At 45.8% G+C, this 20,648-nt stretch overlaps 1 protein-coding gene across 2 annotated transcripts in view; it reads left to right on the top strand.

Moving 5' to 3' along the window:
* grm6a (glutamate receptor, metabotropic 6a) overlaps nt 1-20,648 on the top strand; it is a 90,565-nt gene that overhangs the window by 64,938 nt on the left and 4,979 nt on the right. For both annotated transcript variants that reach the window (XM_072681376.1, XM_072681375.1), the window contains exons 5-11: nt 1,046-1,200; nt 2,432-2,572; nt 2,810-3,010; nt 7,052-7,191; nt 8,658-9,281; nt 14,232-14,543; nt 16,255-16,500. In XM_072681376.1, the coding sequence (XP_072537477.1) occupies nt 1,046-1,200; nt 2,432-2,572; nt 2,810-3,010; nt 7,052-7,191; nt 8,658-9,281; nt 14,232-14,543; nt 16,255-16,497 (1,816 nt within the window). In that variant the 3' untranslated portion in view covers nt 16,498-16,500. The remainder of the gene's footprint in view (nt 1-1,045; nt 1,201-2,431; nt 2,573-2,809; nt 3,011-7,051; nt 7,192-8,657; nt 9,282-14,231; nt 14,544-16,254; nt 16,501-20,648) is intronic.

Genomic DNA, 20,648 nt, shown 5'->3' with positions numbered 1-20,648 from the left:
AGTACCGCCACTAGAATAGGACTCTCTAGAGCAGATTCCAACATGAACCTCTGGAATGATGAATGGTGCTCTGTCCAATACGTTTGGGACGAGTTGGGGAGTTGGGGATGGATGTGATGGTGGAGTGGTGAACATCCAACATCCTCACAGCTTCATGATTTCAGAAGAAACAAAGATAGAGCAGGTGTCCCAGTACTTATGTCCATATAGTGTATCCTACACTGGTACTGTAAGCAAATTCAAATGATTAGCTACCACTGCAAGTCAGAAAGTTTGGAGTGGACCGCTTTGGGATTTGTTAAGGTGGATCATTTCTGGTGTCTGAAGTAAAATAAATGCAGCAGTTCTTAGTGAGACAGGACCTTGTGGCCTTCTGAGGAATTTAAGAAGTGACTGCCTTCGTTATAGTGAGCAATTCTGTGGGGTCCGTGGCAGGAGATGAGTTCCAGCCAGCATTGTGTAGAGAAGCAGTACCGATATAATAGGACCTTTCCAATGCCCCCCCCCACCCAGCAATGAGCATTTTCTGGAATGATGCTAGTGCTCCATCCAATACTTTTCGGATAATCATCCACCATCCTGACCTCACTAACACTTTTATCAAATCCTCACAGCAATCCTCCAAAATCTAGCAGAACCCCTTTCTGCTGCTTCTCCCTGGACAGCAGAGACAGCTACTCCAACAAAAGCAGGTTAAACTCATTTTAACACCCTTGATTTTAGAAGAAACAATGAATGAACCGGTGTCCAAATACTTTTGTCCATTTTTAACCATTCAGTCGTCTTTAAAAGAGAGTGAAAAGCTAGAAAAACTCAACTTAAAGGTGTTTCAGACCGCACAGTGATTGGCAGTGGTGCATCCACGGACGCGTAAAAATCAGCATGGTGGCCATATCAGACTCAGAACATCTAAAGTCCAAAAGAGACCAGGGAGGTTGGTCGAGCTATCGGCCTAGCTGTTGACTAGCTACCTTAATAGGCTAATCACTCCCACGTCCCTCAAGTGTCTCAGATTTCAGCATTATCCTTCATCTCTTCGGTGCAGGCAGGTGCTGGAGGCGGCTAGAAGGGCCAACCTAACAGGCCACTTCAAGTTTGTGGGGTCAGACAGCTGGGGGGCCAAGAGCTCTCCAATCTTGGACCATGAGGACGTGGCAGAGGGGGCGGTCACTATTCTGCCCAAAAGAGCATCTATTGAAGGTAAGGACGGCTCGAATGACCAGCACTGCTCTGACTGAACTGCTCACGAGCCACACTTAGACTTTGGTCACTTTTGTTTGTTTAGTGGCCAAATCTAATTTGTATGGTCAGACCACATTGGTTGCTATAGTAACAAAGTATATGTGTGAGCGCTGGCCAGGGAGAGGCTAACAAATCCTACGTAGCTAACAGTTTTTAACTCATTTATGAGCTTTTGTTATGCACTGCTACCGTAATCTGACCGTAATCTTATCTGTATATACACAACATTAGCGTAGGCCCCCTTGACCTGCAGACAGCATTAGCTAGCAGGCTAATCCAGAGATACCCAGAATCAGGCTCCGAGTTCAGATCCTTACCGAAGCATTCATAGAAAACCGTGTCGCTAATGCTACGCTCACATAGTTGGTAGTATAGTTGTGGTATCGATACATATATCCGATACGCAACAAAGAGACTCAGTCAGAAAATACCCGACATTCATCTAAACAGTTCAGGCTCCTAAACCGACACAGCTTCACATCACCCGCTCTCCTCAGTGCACATTTTTGGCTGTTCAGACCGAGTCTCGAGTCTCAAGCCCACATGAAATCTGACCGGGTCAAACTGAATTCATTTCAATCTGATCAGGATAAAAAAACAGTTGGTTTTCAGAGTCAGTGTTTCTGCAGTACTGAGAATGACCCACCACCCCAATAATATCTACCTGCTCTGTGGTGGTCAGTCCTGTGGGGTCCTGACCATTGAAGAACAGGAGAACTGCAAAGTTCTCTTATATGGGACGTGGAGCTGATATAATGGGCCGAGTTGATTCCAAACCAGTGTTGGTCATAATATTCATAATGGGAATATATATATATATATATATATATATATATATATATATATATATATATATATATATATAATAATACATGCATAATACATGCTCGGCTCGGCCTGGTTATGATCCATTTTGGACCCTATATATATATATATATTTATATTTTATATATATATATATATTTTTTTTAAGGTTATTAATTATTATATAATATATATAATATTTTTTGACACCTAGAGGACCATATGTTTGAGATGTGAACCATTGCCTTCACTGAAGAACCTTTGAAGAACCCTCTTTTTTTAATAGTATAGCTTTAAGTCTTAAAATAAACCCCATACAAACACGCCGTCTCTCTCGTTGTCTGACTGAGCGCTGGTCCTCTGGTCCTCTGTCTCTGTCACGCAGGATTTGATCAATACTTCACGTCCCGCTCTCTGGAGAACAACCGGCGAAATATCTGGTTTGCTGAGTTCTGGGAGGACGATTTCAGGTGCAAATTGACACGTCCGGGCATCAAGCTCGACCCCGAGAAGAAGAAATGCACAGGTGAGGCTGCCTGATAAGTCAGAGTGAGAGAGAGGGTGGAAAACAGAGAGAGCATTGAGAAGCCTATCTGAAAGTGCACGGTTTGATGCGTATGACAGGGACGGGTGACTTCAGAGGCCTTTAATTCTCCCATTGTCTTTCTTTTCCGAGCCCTCCTCACCTTCTCTTACCTTTTCCGCTGCTTTTTAGGAACTGACATCTCTTTCCCCTCCCTCTTTGTCCCGTTTTGTCTCCCAGGTAATGAGCGGATCAGCCGAGATTCTCCGTATGAGCAGGAAGGGAAGGTGCAGTTTGTGATCGATGCTGTGTATGCCATGGCCCATGCTTTACACAACATGCACCAGGACCTGTGCCCGGGGGCTATAGGTGTCTGCGACAAAATGGACCCTGTGGAGGGACGATTACTGCTCAGCTACATCCGCTCTGTCAACTTCAATGGTGAGTCAAGATCTGGATCATAACCAGGCCGAGCAGAGCATCCACATATACCCCAGCTCAGCCCAGACACACTGATGCGCACCAGGATAAAAGGGATAGTCTGATGAAATGTGTAGTTTTGCCATTTCCCCCAAATGTAGCCTAGCTTCTTATGTGGTTTCTGACTTGGGGGAGTCGCAGGGAACTATGCGATATATCGATATATCAGAGTATCGTGATATTATGTTTCGCAGAACTGTACCGAGTAATTAATAATGAGTAGTTTGGTGGCAGACAACGGTTCATTTAGTGTTGTGAGAGGTGTGTCCCAATACTTTTGTCCGTACAGGCAGATTAAGTTGCATTCTGTGGTGACTGGCGGACAGGGTTAACTACCACATTCAGCAAAGCTGGCTGGTTGGCTGATTGACCAGTCCCTTGGTATCATAGCCGTAGTTTCAACGTCATTAGCCCTGGAGTACCTTACCTGCGCAAGACACTGTCTACAGGATGCCTACATGAGTACTGACGTGCCTCATAATTCCAGAGCTACGTTTAATACAGGAAACACATTCGGGCAACAAACAGATCCAGGCTGATTAAGCGCATTTCGGGGGCTGACTGTGTAAGTCAGATTTCCGTGCTGAACTTCTCCTTTAATAATCTCGGCATTAGATTGCTGTTATCACCGTTCAGCAGACGCGCTGCACGGCAAAAGCACAGCCTGTAAGGTTGCTCTCAGTGCTGCTGAGAGGACAGGAGCTGACACTGTGGAAGGGAGGTTACAGATGACTGTGATTCACTGTGGTTTGAGCTTTCAGACACCAAGCAGGTTTGAGGCGTTTGCACCAAGCTAGCCGCAGGTTAGTAGGTTGGTGAAGCGTGCTGTGTATCAATTCCTCTGTCCTGCCCCAGAGGGACACTTCATTTGTGTGCATAACTCTGGCAAATAGAGGGCAAGTGTGTGCTCCATCAACCAGAGCATCTCTCTCTCTCTCTCTCTCTCTCTCTCTCTCTCTGTTCTCTTTTCACCCACCACTTCAAATTCTGCATTGTCCTCTATAATGTTTGGGAAAGGGACACATTTTGTGTCTCACACCAGTCCAGTGCGCCCTTTTCACATTTCCCCATCAGTTCCGGTTAGCGGGTCAGCTAGTTTCCGGTCGAACTGAAAAAAGGGGCCCAGTCCAGCTGTAAAAGGGGTTTCGCTGCGTTCCTCAGTGCTAAACAACACCCATAAAAATACCCATATTTATGCCATTTGTGATGGACACAGGTGGAATTGGACCTCCACCTTTACCCCTTTAACTTCAGCAAACATGCACACAGTGAAATGATCTATCTATCTATCTATCTATCTATCTATCTATCTATCTATCTATCTATCTATCTATCTGTCTGTCTGTCTGTCTGTCTATCTATCTATCTATCTATCTATCTATCTATCTATCTGTCATATAAAGTACAGATTCCAGACTTTTGATTTATGGGTGTTTGAATACATTTTCTTAACCATTTGTGAGGATTCTTCTGCCATCAGCATCCCTTTGCGATTAATAAGCTCACCTCTGTGCTCTTTCTTCTTATTCGACACTAGTAGAGTAGAGTACGTGATGGCAATGGTCAAAGGCCGATTCGCACCTAGAGCCCTTCGAGCTTCAAGTACGGCTCGGCTCGACCTGCCATCCCTCAAAATCCGCGGAAGACAAGCGTCCAGGCTTTTTTCTGTCCTGGCACCAAAGTGGTGGAACGAGCTTCCCCTGGGTGTCCGAACGGCCGAGTCGCTCGCTGTCTTCAAACGCAGACTGAAGACCCACCTCTTCAGAGAGTACTTGGACGATTAGAGTACTATGGTCACCTTATTGTCTTGTGTTTAATAATGTCTAAGCTTAGAGGTATCTTTTGAATTATTAGTCTATTCTAACTAGCTAAGGTTTCTTTCTTGGGTAAATAGCAAAGCACTTTGTAAGTCGCTCTAGATAAGAGCGTCTGCTAAATGCCGTAAAGGTAATGTAAATGTAGAGTAAGACTTAAATACGTCTCCTCTGATACATGAAAAACCAGTCACCTCCTCTTTTTAAACATCACCGGGCAGCCGACACACTCGAAGAAAAAGAGCCAGGTCCCCAGCTCCACCGCACCAGCTAACAGACACCTGTGCTGGCTAACATCACTTAAGAGTGATAAGGGGAGTGAGCGCCATCTACCGTCTTGGAGAAAGTACGGCCAATTGTGTTCTCTCTGACTCCGGCTGCTGATGGCAAAGCGGCGTGGCTGGGTAGTGCATTTCTGTGGCACAGCTCTTGCCTTGACTGCCCTAATGAGGCAGTAGAACACACCTGAGTAATCATTAACACCTGCGAAGCCAAGCGTCCCAAACATTATGGTGCACTGAAATTAGGGGGACTGTAAAAAACAAAATAGGGCGAGGAGCATATCAAGAAAAATAATAATGTGTCCTTATTCCAAACGTTATGGAGGACACTGTATTTCTCTAGCCACACTTGGCCCTGGTAAGAAGCTTTCCACGAATGGAAGTCTCCATTAAAATTTCCACCCTGTAAAATGGCGACTGCCCTCACAAAAGGACACTATCTCTCATGCTCACCCTCCCTGTCGCAAGTAAATGCCTGGAGGAGAGAATCCGAACAATGAATCTGCATTATTTCAGATCATTTTGGGGGAAAAAAACACATTAAGTAATTATTTCCGTCCTGGAGTCCCGTCAAACGAAGCTCTGACAAAAAAAAAGCGAGGGGGAAGCCTCTGCTCCTTTGGCGCCATGACTCAAGCTGCTTATCAAAGCGATTAGGAACAGCAAGTCTTGTCGAATTATGGGGAGTAATTGATGTAATGCAGTAGATCAGCCACTTGGGATTGACAGGGGAAAGTGGAAAAAAGAAAAAGCGACGCTCGCAGGCACACTGCCACTCGCAGGTTAACCCGTGCCACTGCGGCTGCTTTCCGCTCCTGCTTATTCCCCATTTGCTTTGAAAATCTGATTGGGGCCAAAAATAGAGCTCTCCATATGTAATATTCATCAGGTTAAAGTATGCATGAATGGATCATCCATATACAGCAGATTGGAGAGGCTGGAAACAGAAGGAACTAGGGACTTCCCTCACGCATTCTGCTGCTGCTGCTGCCCTGAGAGTGGCTACATGGTGATGGTGGTGGTGTTGGAGGAGGGAAGGGTGGGGGTGTTAATTTTACAGCGGCACCTCAGTTAGGCCTTGTGGTACTGCTCACTGCCCTCCTAGTTAAAGGTACAGTAACGGGAAAAGCACGCTTTTATTTTTTTAGTGTTTATTTGGTTATTAAAGCAACTTTATGTAATAATTTTACCTTAAAATAACACCTAACAAATCATGATAATGGTACACTGCTGTCATGCCCGTCCTGGTTTTGCCTCATTTGTCCCAGTTTTGTCTCATATATTCTAGTTTTGCCATGTCTGTTCTGGTTTTACCATGTATTTATGTTTATGTCTTTATGTTTGTCTAGTCAAGGTGTAGTTGTTACCTCGCTCGGTTTATGTCCTAGAGTCTGTCTAGTTAGTCCAGTTGTCACTCTGTTCGTTTATGTCCTTAGTCTGGTCCTCGCCTCGTTCGGTTTAAGGTCTTGGGTTTGTCTGGTTAGTGTTTGAAGTCCCCTTGTTTCTCTTGCCTTAGTTCCAGATATCAGGTGTTAAATATATTACCTGCAAGTACGTCCACTTCTGCTTCCTGCCTCAGCAAGCCGCTTGACAGCTGCCTTGAGATACATCTCAAGTGTGTCTCTGCACTATAAATACTGTCATTTGTATCTATGTCCATAAGCAGAAAATGTAATTCTTATATACAGCTGCTTTAAAGCACCAAAGGTTCAGGACCTCACTCTAACAAAAGGTGCCACACAGTGTTTAGCAGTTGACAGCAACCCTAAATGCACATCATTTCCACAGGTGAGGGCTGAGACTGTGCTAAAGCTAGGGCTTGTTAAAGGTTAGGGTTTAGATTAGTCTTTGTCTGTATATTAATGTCTATTCAACTGAAATCCTGGTTTTCCTTTTGCCCCTCGCAGGCAGTGCTGGCACTGGTGTTCTTTTCAATGAAAATGGAGATGCCCCGGGTCGCTACGACATCTTTCAGTATCAAATGACCAACACAAGCAACCCAGGGTACAGAGTCATCGGTCAGTGGACCAACAACCTCCGACTCAATGTAAGTGTCCCCCTATTTCACCTTTGTAAATTTTTGCCTATGCCGATGAATCCAGGTCTGCATTTACTCAGCAGCTAGGGTCACGAGATAATGTGAGCTCTGCAGTCAAGTGTTGCGGAATGTAGCACATCATGAGGCATTAGAGATGAGGGGTCCCAGCAGCTGAAGGTTTGTAGGTTCACTTTCAGACAGGTGGCAAGAGATTTCTGTACTGGAGGGCAGCCAATTGTTATGTCAGCATTAATGACATCCTGTAACCTACATGATCAAAGTGGTCCTCAGCTCCAGTCCTGAGGATCTTCTGAACTGCACAGTGCTGCCCCAAGACACCTTATTATCCAGCTCATCATTATCCAGTTCTTTGGCAGGAGAGCGGGATAATGATCTGTACTTGAATCTGTGCAGCAGGTCTTCAAGTCTTCAAGAACCACTGCTCTTATTTAGGGGTGTAAAAAATATCGATATATCAAAGTATCGCAGTATTGTTTTGCAGTATTAATTACCGTATCGATTCTCAAAAACAAAGTATTATATTGATTTTGTGTTGTGTTTAAATTCTGACCGCTAGATGTGTCCAAATGTCTGTGGACACCCCTTCTAATGAATTCATTCCTCTGCTTTAAGTCACAGCCATTGCTGACACAAGAGAGCCCTTATGGAGAAGTACAGCTAATAGACTAGGACTTTCTAGAGCCGATAAACATGAACCTATTGGCATCATGCTGCCAAATGCCAGGTGTGGGCTAGAGGGGTATAAAGCCCCCCAGCATTGAGCTGTGGAGAAGTGGAAGAACTGTATTCTCTGGAATGATTATGGTGCTCCTTTCAGTACTTTTGGGATGAGGTGCTGTGGTGATTATCCATTCTATAAAGCTATTGTCGTCGAATGCAATCAAAAACACAGCAATGTTCGACCAAAATCTAGTAGAAAGCCTCTTCCCTGGACAGTAGAGACAATTACTCCAACAAAAATAGGATAAACTCTTTCTTTAATCTCCTTGATTGAAGAAAGAGCAGGTGTCCCAATACTTTTGTCTAGTGTAGCATCATTTTACACCACAGTCTGAATGTTTGCTGTTTTGTAAACACTTCCAGATAATCTGGAGGTCATAATTAGTTTGAAAAACATAATTTAACAAACATTAAATAGCTAATTGATGGGGATGGGGATGAAAAACAACTTGTTGCTGAAAGCAATCAAATTCTCACAGCGATGATCCTCCAAAATCTAGTAGAAAGCCTTCCTCCTTGGACAGTAGAGACAGCTACTCCAACAACAGCAGGATAAACTCTTTTGCAATATCCTTGAAGTTGGAAGAAACAGTGAAAGAGCAGGTGTCCCAATACTTTTGTCTTTAGATCCCACTGGTCATATCATATCATAATGCCATGTTCTTTTGCAAGACCTGGCCCGACTCTTATTACGCTGTGCACATTGCAAACCCACCCTGCTCTGTGTCTCTAAGGTGGAGGAAATGCAGTGGTCCGGAGGCGACCGCCAGATCCCGGACTCCGTGTGCAGCTTCCCATGCCGCCCAGGCGAGAGGAAGAAGATGGTGAAGGGCGTCCCGTGCTGCTGGCACTGTGAGCTGTGCGACGGCTATCAGTACCAAGCGGACGAGTTTAACTGCGAGATGTGCCCCTTCGACATGAGGCCCACGCCCAACCGCACGGCCTGCAGGCCCACGCCCATCATCAAGCTGGAGTGGCACTCGCCCTGGGCCATCATCCCCGTCTTCCTTGCCATCCTGGGCATCGTGGCCACGCTGTCCGTCATCATCACCTTCGTCCGCTTTAACGACACGCCCATCGTGCGGGCGGCCGGCCGCGAGCTTAGTTACGTACTGCTGGTCGGGATTTTCCTCATCTACCTCATCACCTTCCTCATGATCGCGGAGCCGGGCGCCGTGGTGTGCGCTTTCCGCAGGCTGCTGCTGGGGCTGGGCATGTGCATCACCTACTCGGCCATGCTCACCAAAACCAACCGCATCTACCGCATCTTCGAGCAGGGAAAGAAGTCTGTGACGCCACCCAAGTTCATCAGCCCCACGTCTCAGCTCGTCATCACTTTCATCCTCATCTCTTTCCAGGTGAGGGATTTGATTTAATCGCTGACTAAAGCCAAGGTCTTCAGTCAGATGTTCTAGATTAGAGAAGGCTGGGGTGGAGATGTGGTTCGCTGGTAAAGGTCACTTCCAAGTGGTATTCAATTCCAGTACTCTGATCAAGCAAATTGGGTCAGCTGACAGGGTGCTTGGGTATCTGTCCTTTGCCCCAAGTTAACCAGAAATGCCCCGTTGAGTTGGAGATTGCACCAGTTTGTGGTTCTATACCAAGTATCAGTAGGCAGTGGTGGCTCAGTGGTTAGAGCGCCGTGCTATTGATAACAGGGTTGTGGGTTGAGTCCCGAGCTTGGCAAGCTGCCACTGTTGGGCTCTTGAGCAAGGCCCTTTACCCTCTCTGCTCCCCGGGCGCTGGAGTTGGCTGCCCACCGCTCTGTGTGTGTGTGTGTACTCACTGCCCCTAGTTCAGTACCACATTTCGCTGTACATAGTACAGTGACAAATACGTGCACCTTTTCCTTTTACCTTTTTATCAGGCCTAAGGTAAAATCAACAGAAAATACTGGATCGATAAGAGATAAGAGATAAGATAATCCTTTATTAGTCCCACAGTGGAGAAATTCTCAGTGTCACAGCAGAAATGTGATAGCAAGACACTCAGATGCAAAAACATAGATAAATTACCACTATATACACAATATAAATAATAGTAAGTAGTGAATAAGAAGTGAAAAGCAATAACAATAACAATATTATTTACAGACAATATTATTTACAGGATATTGGAGGGAACTCACCAACACCACACTGTGTGATTCCTGTGGGGTAGTTTGAGCTTGATAGTCTACTTTTAGATGCTCATCCTATGAGAAGAGCTTCAATTAAAAAACACCTCGTCAGGATTGTATCCGATTAGGCCTACACTCAATCCTACAACCACCTCTTCTCAATCTATGAATCCCATCACACACCCCACAGATATTTTCAGCCCGATCATCCTCGTGCAGCGCCATCTTCAGGAGCCTAAAGTTCCACTATGTACTCCTAGTACTATATATTTCACAGTGCAACTTGAAAAGTAGCCTGTCAGCTGCTAGGGTTGATGGTATAGTGGTAACTGATGCAGCTAATGAACTGGGCTATACAGTATACAGTATATTCACTCTCTAATGATGGTTCCTCAAGGGTTCTTTAGTCAAGGCAATGGTTCTGGATGCTTAAATGGTTCTCTGCCTGGGTTCCTTATTCTTGACATTGATGGACGTCCTTTTAAATCCTATGTAGCACCACACAGAACCTTTTTTGCGTAGGCTGTAGTTGACACCGATGCTGTGTGCCGTATATAGTACAGTGTGTGCTATTTTGAACATAGTAGTTACCCGGTTTGACACCGCAGCAGCTGCAAAAACGTCACTGCCAGCCCTTTCTGCTTCTGGAGCACTCTGGGAGGAACCACCCTTAGGGATCTTTTTTTCCAGGGTTGATAAAGTGCATAATGTTAAGTTGCGGCTTCGTCGATGAAGAAAAAGTTGACAAAGGTATCACACACACACTGTAGCGTCTTCTGTCCCTGGGGTAGAATTATGAATTATTTCTGAATACAAGGCTTAACAGAAAGGCACATCGCTTGACTCTGTGAGGTTCGGCACGCTGTTGATGATGCTAAGCTGGCTGCACATCTCATCAACTTGAGTGCTCAGCCTCACTCAGCTTGCACTGTGAACGGGGCGAGCTCACTGATATGCAGCAGCAGCAAAACTCTGTATCTGTCAGTATCATCCACAGACGTGTGACTAACATGCCGGAGACGGGGAGGGTGTGGAAAAAAGCCCCCGCTCCTTTGGTTTCCGTCATCCTGAAAAGTTGCAGGTGCTAAGTAGCTCCTTGTTATTGCTGATGTACACTTCTGCGAGGGGGATATTATTAAAGGCATTGTGGTTGGGCCGCAGCGCGAGCGTGATATGCATGAGTCAGTGAAAGTGGGGCGCGGGGGAGAGGAGATTAGCGGTCTGCTGGCGGCGGCTGATTGACAGCAGGACGCATCCATGCTCCACCCCCCCTCGCATGATGACTGAGGTGTCAACGAGCCCCAGCGGATTCTCTCGAGCGCCTTGACAGCAACATCTGTCTCCACGGCAACATGCTGATGTTCTGCTTCCCCTCCCAGCCCTGGAACTTTCTCTTCCGGACGTTTCTGGTTTCAGGAGTTACCTGACATGCCCTTACGAACAGGTGGAGCGCTGCTTTGGTGGGCAAGTTCCTGCTAGGAGCAGGTGGGGAGAGGCGGTGTTGTATTCATGTGCTTCCGACATCCAGCTGCTGCAGTCTGAGGCGGCCTGCCGCTGAATAGATGTGCGAGAGCAACGAATGCTGCAGTTTACTCTGTCTCTTTCTTTCCCCCGGGCTGTCAGGAGGGTCAAAACCCCCAAATTAAACCCCATTAAGTTGAAGTTTAGCGAGGCCAATTAAAACAATTATCTTGTACAGGTCTAAAACAAGATGTTCTGTGAGTTTTCCGCTGCTAGCGCAAATCTTTCCTCCAGCAAAACACAGAAACGGGAGTAAGCTCAGTGGTTGCTTGAGTTCCCACATCATAACAAGAACATGTTTTTGCTATTAAAAGAATTTTTCAGATCCTGAAGATGGCTGTTTCTGTTCCAGCGGACATGAACTAAACCATGAGTGGGATTGCCTATACTGATTAAATTAGCTTAGGCCGTAGACCGCGGTTAGCTGTAATGCAATTTAACCATCGACTTTATGCATGAGTCATTAGAACCCTTCTGCCTGATTAGAACCCACTTTCTCAAACGTATCTTAAGCTGTGTCCCAGTTTAGGGGTTTGTCGAATATTCGAATACCGTTTTTTTCTCACAGCAGTGCAACTAGGCTGTCTCACGAAAACGTCTTCGTATATAGCTGAGAAAAGCGCCCTTCTTTTCCATTGCAATGAAGAATTCAACAGGTAGGTCCTTGGCCGGCCGACATTTCGCAAGATTCATTGCATGCTGTGACACAGGACTCAAGAAATCCGCCGCAGAACAGACCATCTCATTTCAGTTGGGCCTTCACGGGCTAAACAGTCTTGTAAGGCCACACCTTCTTAAATTCATTTACATTCATGGCATTTTAGCAGACGCTCTTATCCAGAGCGACTTACAAGGTTACTCGTATTACAGTGGTGGGCTAATGTAGTGTTAGGAGTCTTGCCCAAGGACTCTTATTGATGTAGCGCAGCATAGTCACCCAGACCAGGAATCGAACCCCAGCCTCCCACATGGCGTCTGTTGCGCCAAACCAACAACCAAAATTGTATCCTTCCCATCATATATATTAGTTGGTCATAAATATGGAAACTTCTGCCATTTGTGTTTCAGAAAATGCCCCACTTTTTCCAGAAAGGTGCAGTTGCAGTTAAAAATGCTTCTTGCATGTTTTTTACCATGGTATTTACATGAGATCTTTTGGAGGTTCTCCAGTTTAAAACTGTGGAGGAATCTATTCAGGTGCTTTAAGGAACCTTCAGGAAAAGTTTTTTAAAAGAAAAATGTTCCTCAAAACACCTTAACCCCTTTAACACCTTATTTACATTTACATTCATGGCATTTGGCTAACACTCTTATCCAGAGCGACTTGCAAGGTTACTGGTATTACAGAGGAGGGTCAATGTAGTGTTAAGAGTCTTGCCCAAGGACTCTTATTGGTGTAGCGCAGCATAGTCACCCAGACCGGGAATCAAACCCCTGGTCTCCCACATGGTGTAATAGCTCACTGGCAGGTAGAGGTGTTATCTGTTGCGCCACACCAACCAGGGCCTATGACCCCCTGGTGGCCCGAAGGTGTTATTACAAACTACTATTATCAAAGAACAGCCCCACCAGTTTGTACAGAAATCCCTGTAGTTACTGAGTAATACGCCTGGCTGTGGTAAGGGGTTAGGAGGTTTCTCCACAGTCTCAAACAGAAGAACCTCCAAAAGTTCCTCAAGGATCTTATTCTAATACTTTCAACAGTGTCTTTTAACTTGTGCTTAATCTCTAATCTGTCAAAGTGGGAAAGGAGGAGGTTCCTCATCCGAAAGCGAGCATGGTTCAGCCAGTGTCTGTCATGAGTGAACAGGCCCTCATGCCACACCAACCCAATCTCAAACGGACTCAGAGATCAGCTTCTCCAGAAAACTGATACCTGTTTCACCTGTAATTATCTCTTGTGTATTTCTGTATTAATACCTGTACAGTCTGTTTTCTCTTGTAAAAGTATTGCCATTGTTCTCGGTAGCATGGTTATTATGTCAGTAGCGTGTTTTTTGGATTGCCCCAGTCATCGTTCTGAATGAAATTAGGTGCTATGGTAGGAGTCATAAAACAACAGTGACTAAAAACAAGCCAGACTGAAGTTTGCCAAAACGTACCTGAGGGAGCCGTAATCCTCCTGGGAGAACGTCCTGTGAGCTTTTTGGTGAAGCACATTGTTGTACCTTTACCGGAAACTGAAATGAGGGCTGTAAAGAGAAGGTCTTCAGTCGAGATGTTCCTGGTGGTTTGGGGTTGTTTTGCTGCATCTGGGTTTTTGATGTCTGAAGCAATATCAGGGTCCAGTGTCAGAAAGCTGGGTCTCCATCAGAGTCCATGGGTCGTCCAGCGGAACAAACCCAAACCATATATAAGGACCCAGAAATGTAAATTCTGATGAACATGTGTAATAGAAGAGTGGTCCGGATCTCCAGTAGAGAGGTGTAAGAAGCTCATTCATGGTTCCAGGAACTGATTGATTTCAGCTATTGTTACCAAATATTAAGTTAAGGGTGCCATTAATTTTGTCCGGCCCATTTCTGAAGTTCTGTGTGGATTTAAATTCAGTCCTTCAATATTTTTAGCCGCAACTATCCATCTATCCACCATAGCATCTTCATGTGCTTTTTGTGCCATAATACTGTTGGGGAAACTCATACCAGGCCTTCATCCTCTCCTCCCGCAGGTGGTGGGAGTGTTCATCTGGTTCGGGGTGGTGCCACCCCATACCATCGTGGACTACGAGGAGCAGCGGCCACCGAACCCGGAGCTGGCTCGTGGCGTCCTAAAGTGCGACATGTCCGACCTGTCGCTTATCTGCTGCCTGAGCTACAGCATCGTGCTGATGGTCACCTGCACCGTCTATGCGGTCAAGAGCAGGGGTGTTCCTGAGACTTTCAACGAGGCCAAGCCCATCGGCTTCACCATGTACACCACCTGCATCGTCTGGCTGGCGTTCGTGCCCATCTTCTTCGGCACAGCACAGTCAACGGAGAAGGTGAGCGGGAACCCGTGTGGTACATCTATGTGGTGTCCAAATGTTTGTGGACGCCCCTTCTAATGTTAAGTGGCAGCTTTTGCTATGCAAAATACTACACCCTATTCCAAGCCCTGTGAATGCATTCCTGAAGCAGTGTAACCCCGTTACTGAGCCCTGGGGAACTGTGTTTCAGGTATACCATTAACTCCATTTGCTCTTAATGCTCAATTTATGTCATCCTTCGTTCCCTTATAACATAAGAAACCACACAGTGTGTGTGTGTGTGTATGTGTGTGAGTGAGTGTACCTGCACAGAGGAAAATTACTGCTTTCCAGGAACAGCCACCATTTACCCCCCGCAGTATCTCTCCCCAGCTCAGCTCAAACTCGTCAACAAAGGGCCGACAGTTTAGCGACTACTTAAGTCCCTAAGTAGAGAAATTATGGAAAATGAAGTCATTTCAATATGAATGCGCCAAAGCGAGGAGCAACCTGCCAGACCCGTGATAACAAGCCAAAGTTGTGTCTCACGCAATTTCTCTTTTGAAGAGACCTTTCATATGGCAATGAGCAAACACAGGATGGGATGAGACGCGCCGAAAAGAAAACGTTTCCTCCCCTCTCTTTATCTCCTGAAGACACACCATGACATGGAGACAAAGGCCCTGCTTCATAGCAGCGAGGGGTTTAATTGTGGTGGGAGGCTGATAAAGAGGAGCGTGGGGGTGCCGGAGAAACAATGTCTTTACCCGTCTTAATAAAGCTAAGAGGAGCCGCAGTGGGAATTAAAAACTGCAGCGTTAGTTGGCTGTGTGCACCCTCTGCCAAGTGGACCCCCACCAAGGCCTGCAGTCCTCTTCGCTTTTTGCAGTGACACTGTGCACAATATTCCCTGCTGGGAATTGTCTTTGGGATTTTATTTATTCATTAGACCCCCTGGCGACAGTGTATATACACGCATTTCAGCGTCATTTCAGGTTTTTTTTCTGTAATATCAGGCTCTTAACAGTAGATTTAAATAATTGAAGGCTGTTTTAAAATAGGTCAGTCTCCTGGACTCGTATGTAGTGTGCTAGGTTCTGAATCATGGTGTACCGAACAGAGTACTGGAAAGAAACAAGAAACTTACAGAATTCATAATTCAATTAGATACACTATGTCCAAATATTTGTGGACACCCCTTCTAATGAATGCATTCAGCAGCTTTAAGCTGCACCAATTGCCCCCTGATGCATACACACAGCTCATCTAGTCTCTATTGAGAAGTCTGGAGCAGATACACATGAGCCTATTGGCACCATGCTGCCTAATGCCAAGTGTGGGCTACAGGAGTATAAACCCCCCCTCAGCATTGAGCTGTGGAGAAGGGGAAGAACTGTGTTCTCTGGAATGATGATGGTGGTGGTGGTGGTGCACCATCCAGTACAGTGAATACAATCAAATCCTCGTAGCAATGATCTTCCAAAATCTATCCGAAAGCCTTCCTCCCTGGACAGTAGCGACAGTTACTCCAACAAAAGCAGGATACACTCTTTTTAATAGCCTTGATTTGGGATAAAACTGTGAATGAGCAGGTGTCCCAATACTTTTGTCAATTTGGCATTGTTGTCCACATAGTTACTGGATAGGTTGAAGGCAGGTCCACAGATGACCTCATAAACATCATAAACCCGACCCCCCTTGCTTCATAATGCAAGCCCGTGTGTGTGTGTGTGTGTGTGACTTTCAGATGTTCATCCAGACGACTACATTGACCGTGTCAATGAGCCTGAGCGCCTCCGTCTCTCTGGGCATGCTCTACATCCCCAAAGTGTACGTCATCATCTTCCACCCGGAGCAGAATGTGCAGAAGCGGAAGCGCAGCTTCAAGGCCGTGGTGCAGGCCGCCACCATGTCCACACGCCTCTCGCAGAAGTCCAACAGCGACAAGCAGAACGGAGAGACCAAGATAGAGCCGGACCGGACGCAGTAGCAGGTAAACCCTGACCCAGGCTGCCTCGAAGGGGGTTGCTCAAAATGTAGAGTGCCGGCTGTGGCCTGGTCTCCCATGGCGAGGCTCTGCAGGCTAAGGGCTAAGCTCTGTGGACTCTGTGCTGAATTGGTCGATCTATCTTTAGGGCTAATTAGTGGTGCTTAAAGGTGGTGGCACTGTGGCACGTTCCTGGGGACGATGCTGATGCTACAGAGGCTGTGTATTAAAGGAGCTGGACAGTACTGCACTCGGCTGATGCTTGAAATGAATGCATGCGTATCTTACAGTCATTAAACTTGGTCAAATTCATTTATGCATTATAGAGATTTCATAATTACATGTAAGTAAATCACATGTGCAGCACGTTTAGCATTTGCATTGGACGATATATCAAAATATTATCAATATTATCAGTAAGTTTTATCAATTAGAACTGACAGAAGGCTCCTGGTGCCACAGGCATGACCTTAAGGCCTTGACCTTCACTTGTGAAAGTTTATGCTGAACATATTGTCCAATCAGACAATATGCAAATTAAATTAACATACATAAGCACAAATAAGAGTTCTGAGAGACTCCCTTCCACCTTCAGGACTTCCGGCCTGACTCCACGGTTCTGCTGCAGCAGCTGCTAAGCTAATCAGTCAAAATTGATTAGAAACATCCACAACAAGCTGCACCCATTCCTAAAACAGATGTGCAAATGCACCCACACACAAACATACAGCTTGTCTAGCCAATGTAGAGAAGTAACGGCAATAGAATAGGACTCTCTGGAGCAGGTAAACAGGAACCTATTGGCACCTGTGTGGTCTAGAGGGGTATAAAGCCCCCCAGCATTGAGCTGTGGAGCAGAGGAAGAACTGTGTTCTCTGGAATGATGATGGTGGTGGAGCTCCATCCAGTACTTTTGGGATGAGTTGGGGCGTTGGGGATGATGAGGTGACCTCACTAAAGCTATCGTCACTGAATGCAATCAAAGGCTTGCAGCAATGCTCCTCCAAAATCTAGCCGCAAGCCTTCTTCTTCCCTGGACAGTAGAGACGGATACTCCAACAGAAGTAGGATAAACTCTTATTCAATGCCCTTGATTTCAGAAGAAGCAGTGAATGAGCAGGTGTCCCAATACTTTTGTCCTTTTATTGTCATAGCTTATCTCCAAAACAGCAACTTTTTGGAGCTTTTCTGTTGGTTCATTCATCAAGAAATTTGTACACAATGAGTAGAGCAACTGCCAGATGTCATTAAGCACAAAGCAGTGAAAATGGAGGTACGAGGTTTTTTTAGCGTGACAGCGATGATATCCGGTCGTAATATCTGTCTCCGTCCACAGCTGCGAGTCGGATCGCGCTCGGCACACATGCTTAAATTCATCTGCAGTTCAGGAAATTAGCAGAGAAGACCTGCCACAAAAGCTCAGTGCTCTTGGAGTTTTGCTCTTAGTACTGAAATTGGATTGTTGGGGAATTTAATGCTGTTAATCCCGTGTTTAAGGTGTTTCGAATCTTTAGGCGAGTGCCCTCTGGTCTGCATATTCAGGACTAGCAAATCTCTCCCTCTCTTCCCTCTCTCTCCTGTCCTTCTAAATCTCTACTAAGCTCTTTTACGTTGATTTTCCACTTGGCCTCTATCTCTCCAGAACACACCCGCTCTCTCCTCCAGCTGCAGCACATCTCATTACTTCACTATTACTCCAGCCTTTGAAAAAAAAAAAAAAAGGACTAAGCTTGCATAAAATTCTCTGAAATAGTGATAGTTGATATGGATATTCCCAAACTGCATGAAGACATTAGAGCATGTAAGTAACTTCATTAACGTGGAAGAATAAAAGACAAAGCAGTAAACCTGCAGGGAGAGCCAGGGAATATAAAATAAACAACTAACTCACTTCCTATAGAGAGAAAGGTAGAGAAACGGTAACTAGACCTTTACTAATGAACAAATTCATCTACTTTAAGTAGCACCCATTGCACCCCATACACACACATCTTGTATAGTATCTATAGAGACGTACTGACAACAGAATAGGGCTCTCTGGAGCAGATAAACATCAACCCATTGGGCTAGAGGGGTGTAAAGCCCCCTAGCTTTGAGCTGTGGAGCAGTGGAAGAACTGTACTGGTGGTACCCCTCTTGTTGCTAGTATAATCAAATCCTCACAGCAATGCTCCGTCCAAAATCTAGCCAAAAGCCTTCCTCCCTGGACAGTAGAGACAGTTACTCCAACAAAGGCAGGATTTTTTTTAAACCCTTAGATTTGGGGGAGTAACAGTGAAAGAGCAGGTGTCCAAATACTTTTGACAATTTATCACTGTAGATACAGAAGGCAAGTCTGTGCTTTGTATGTGAATGTCATTTCGCGTAACAGTAACTGGGCTCTTTCCGAATTATGCCACATTGCCTGAACAGATGGCAGCTCCATCAGGTTGATCTCAGCAAGGAAGAGCCTTTGAACTGCTCACTTTTTTGCCGCCATCATCAAATAATAAAGAGACGTAATTATCTCGCAGTTCATCGTTCTACCTAAATAAAGTTTAACAGCCTTTCACAGAGAGAAGATTAATCAGCGGCTGTCATTTAAATGATGAATTCCGCTCCGCTGTTCTTTCTTAGCGTATCATATTAACCACATCGCTTTGAGATCATGGATGTTATCATTTTCATTTTGGAACAGGATATTGAAAAGAAGCCAGGGTGCCTTGAGTAATCTGTCACCGAAATGACGAGTGAAATCATGGAGTGGACCAAAGCACCAAGAACTCATACTCTCAATATATACTCAATGTATGGCATAGTGTAGGGCCACCGAAACAGCTCAGACCTCTGAAGGTGGTATCGTTAGCAGTAGATCCTTAGAGCAAGTCCTGTATGTTGTGAGGTGGGGTGTCCATTGATCACATTTACATTTAAGGCCTTTAGCAGACGCTCTTCTCCAGAGCGAATTACTCAAGAATAACTTCAGCTAACCTAAGCTTAGAATCTACTAAACACAAGTCAACATGGAGACCATAGTACTCTTCTCCTAACCTGAGTACTCTCTGAAGAGGAGGGTCTTCAGTCTGGGTTTGAAGACAACGAGTGTTGGACTCTGCTGTTCGAACACCCAGGGGAAGTTCGTTCCACCACTTCGGTGCAGGACAGAAAAAAGCCTGGACGCTCCTCTTCCATGGGTTTTAAGGGATGGCAGGTCGAGCTGAGCTGTACTTGAAGCTGGAAGGTCTCTTGGTGCAGATCGGCTTTTGACCATCGCCATCAGTGAGCCCTGGGTGTGGAAGGTCCTTTCTTGGAGCACTTTTTTGGTTCTTGTGGATCCCAGCCCTTGACAGGAGCCACTGGAACCAGATAATCCATCTATTAAATTCCCAGTTTGTTTACATTTACAGTATTTGTATGATGCTCCTCTGCAGAGCGACTCACGCTAGGATCATGTTGCCCAGGTGGGTCTGAGTCAGCTCAGCCACCATGGCCTGGAGGTCGCAAGTTCCAATCCCGAGCCATGATGCTTTACCATCAGCATCCGGAGTCAGAGAGAGCACTGGCTGTTCTCTCCCTTCTCAGCACTCTTAAGCGATGTTGGCCAGCACAGGCGACTGTTAGCTGGTGCAGTGGACCTGGGGACCCAGCGCTGATGGCCTTCCATCGATGCCGCATCGGCAGCAGTTTGAAAAGAGGCGATGGCTGGCATGTCTACCTTGCATGTGTCAGAGGAGACGTGTGTTAAGTCCTTACCCTCCTAAGGTGTCGGGAGCATTTCTAGTGCTGGGGGGGCTACGAACTGGTGGGTTTCCTGGCAGTAGCGAATTGGGAAATTCGCCAAACAGATATGGCCATACACGGGTTAGAAGAATGTAGAGTTGGGAGGCTTGCCCCAAGGATTCTTATTGGTGTAGCATGCTGGGCCTGCCTGGTATGTCCCATAGTCTTCCACAGGAAGGGCACTGTGTGTTACCCACTACACTACACCAACCTTAGTCTGAGCTTTGCCTCGGTATGTCTCAAGTATGGACAACAAAGTCACCTACAGTTGGATCCATACATGAATGAGCACCGTTGGGGGGCTGTTATCAGACAGACTAGTTCTGAAAGTCATGAGAAATTCAGACACATCCGTCAAATCTGACAGAAAGATCTGCCCTCAGATATGTCAGTCT

The sequence above is a fragment of the Salminus brasiliensis genome, chromosome 6, assembly GCF_030463535.1.
Source record: "Salminus brasiliensis chromosome 6, fSalBra1.hap2, whole genome shotgun sequence".
NCBI classification, from domain to species: domain Eukaryota; kingdom Metazoa; phylum Chordata; class Actinopteri; order Characiformes; family Bryconidae; genus Salminus; species Salminus brasiliensis.
Note: the sequence above shows the minus strand (reverse complement) of the source record. Positions and strands in the feature narration are given on the sequence as shown.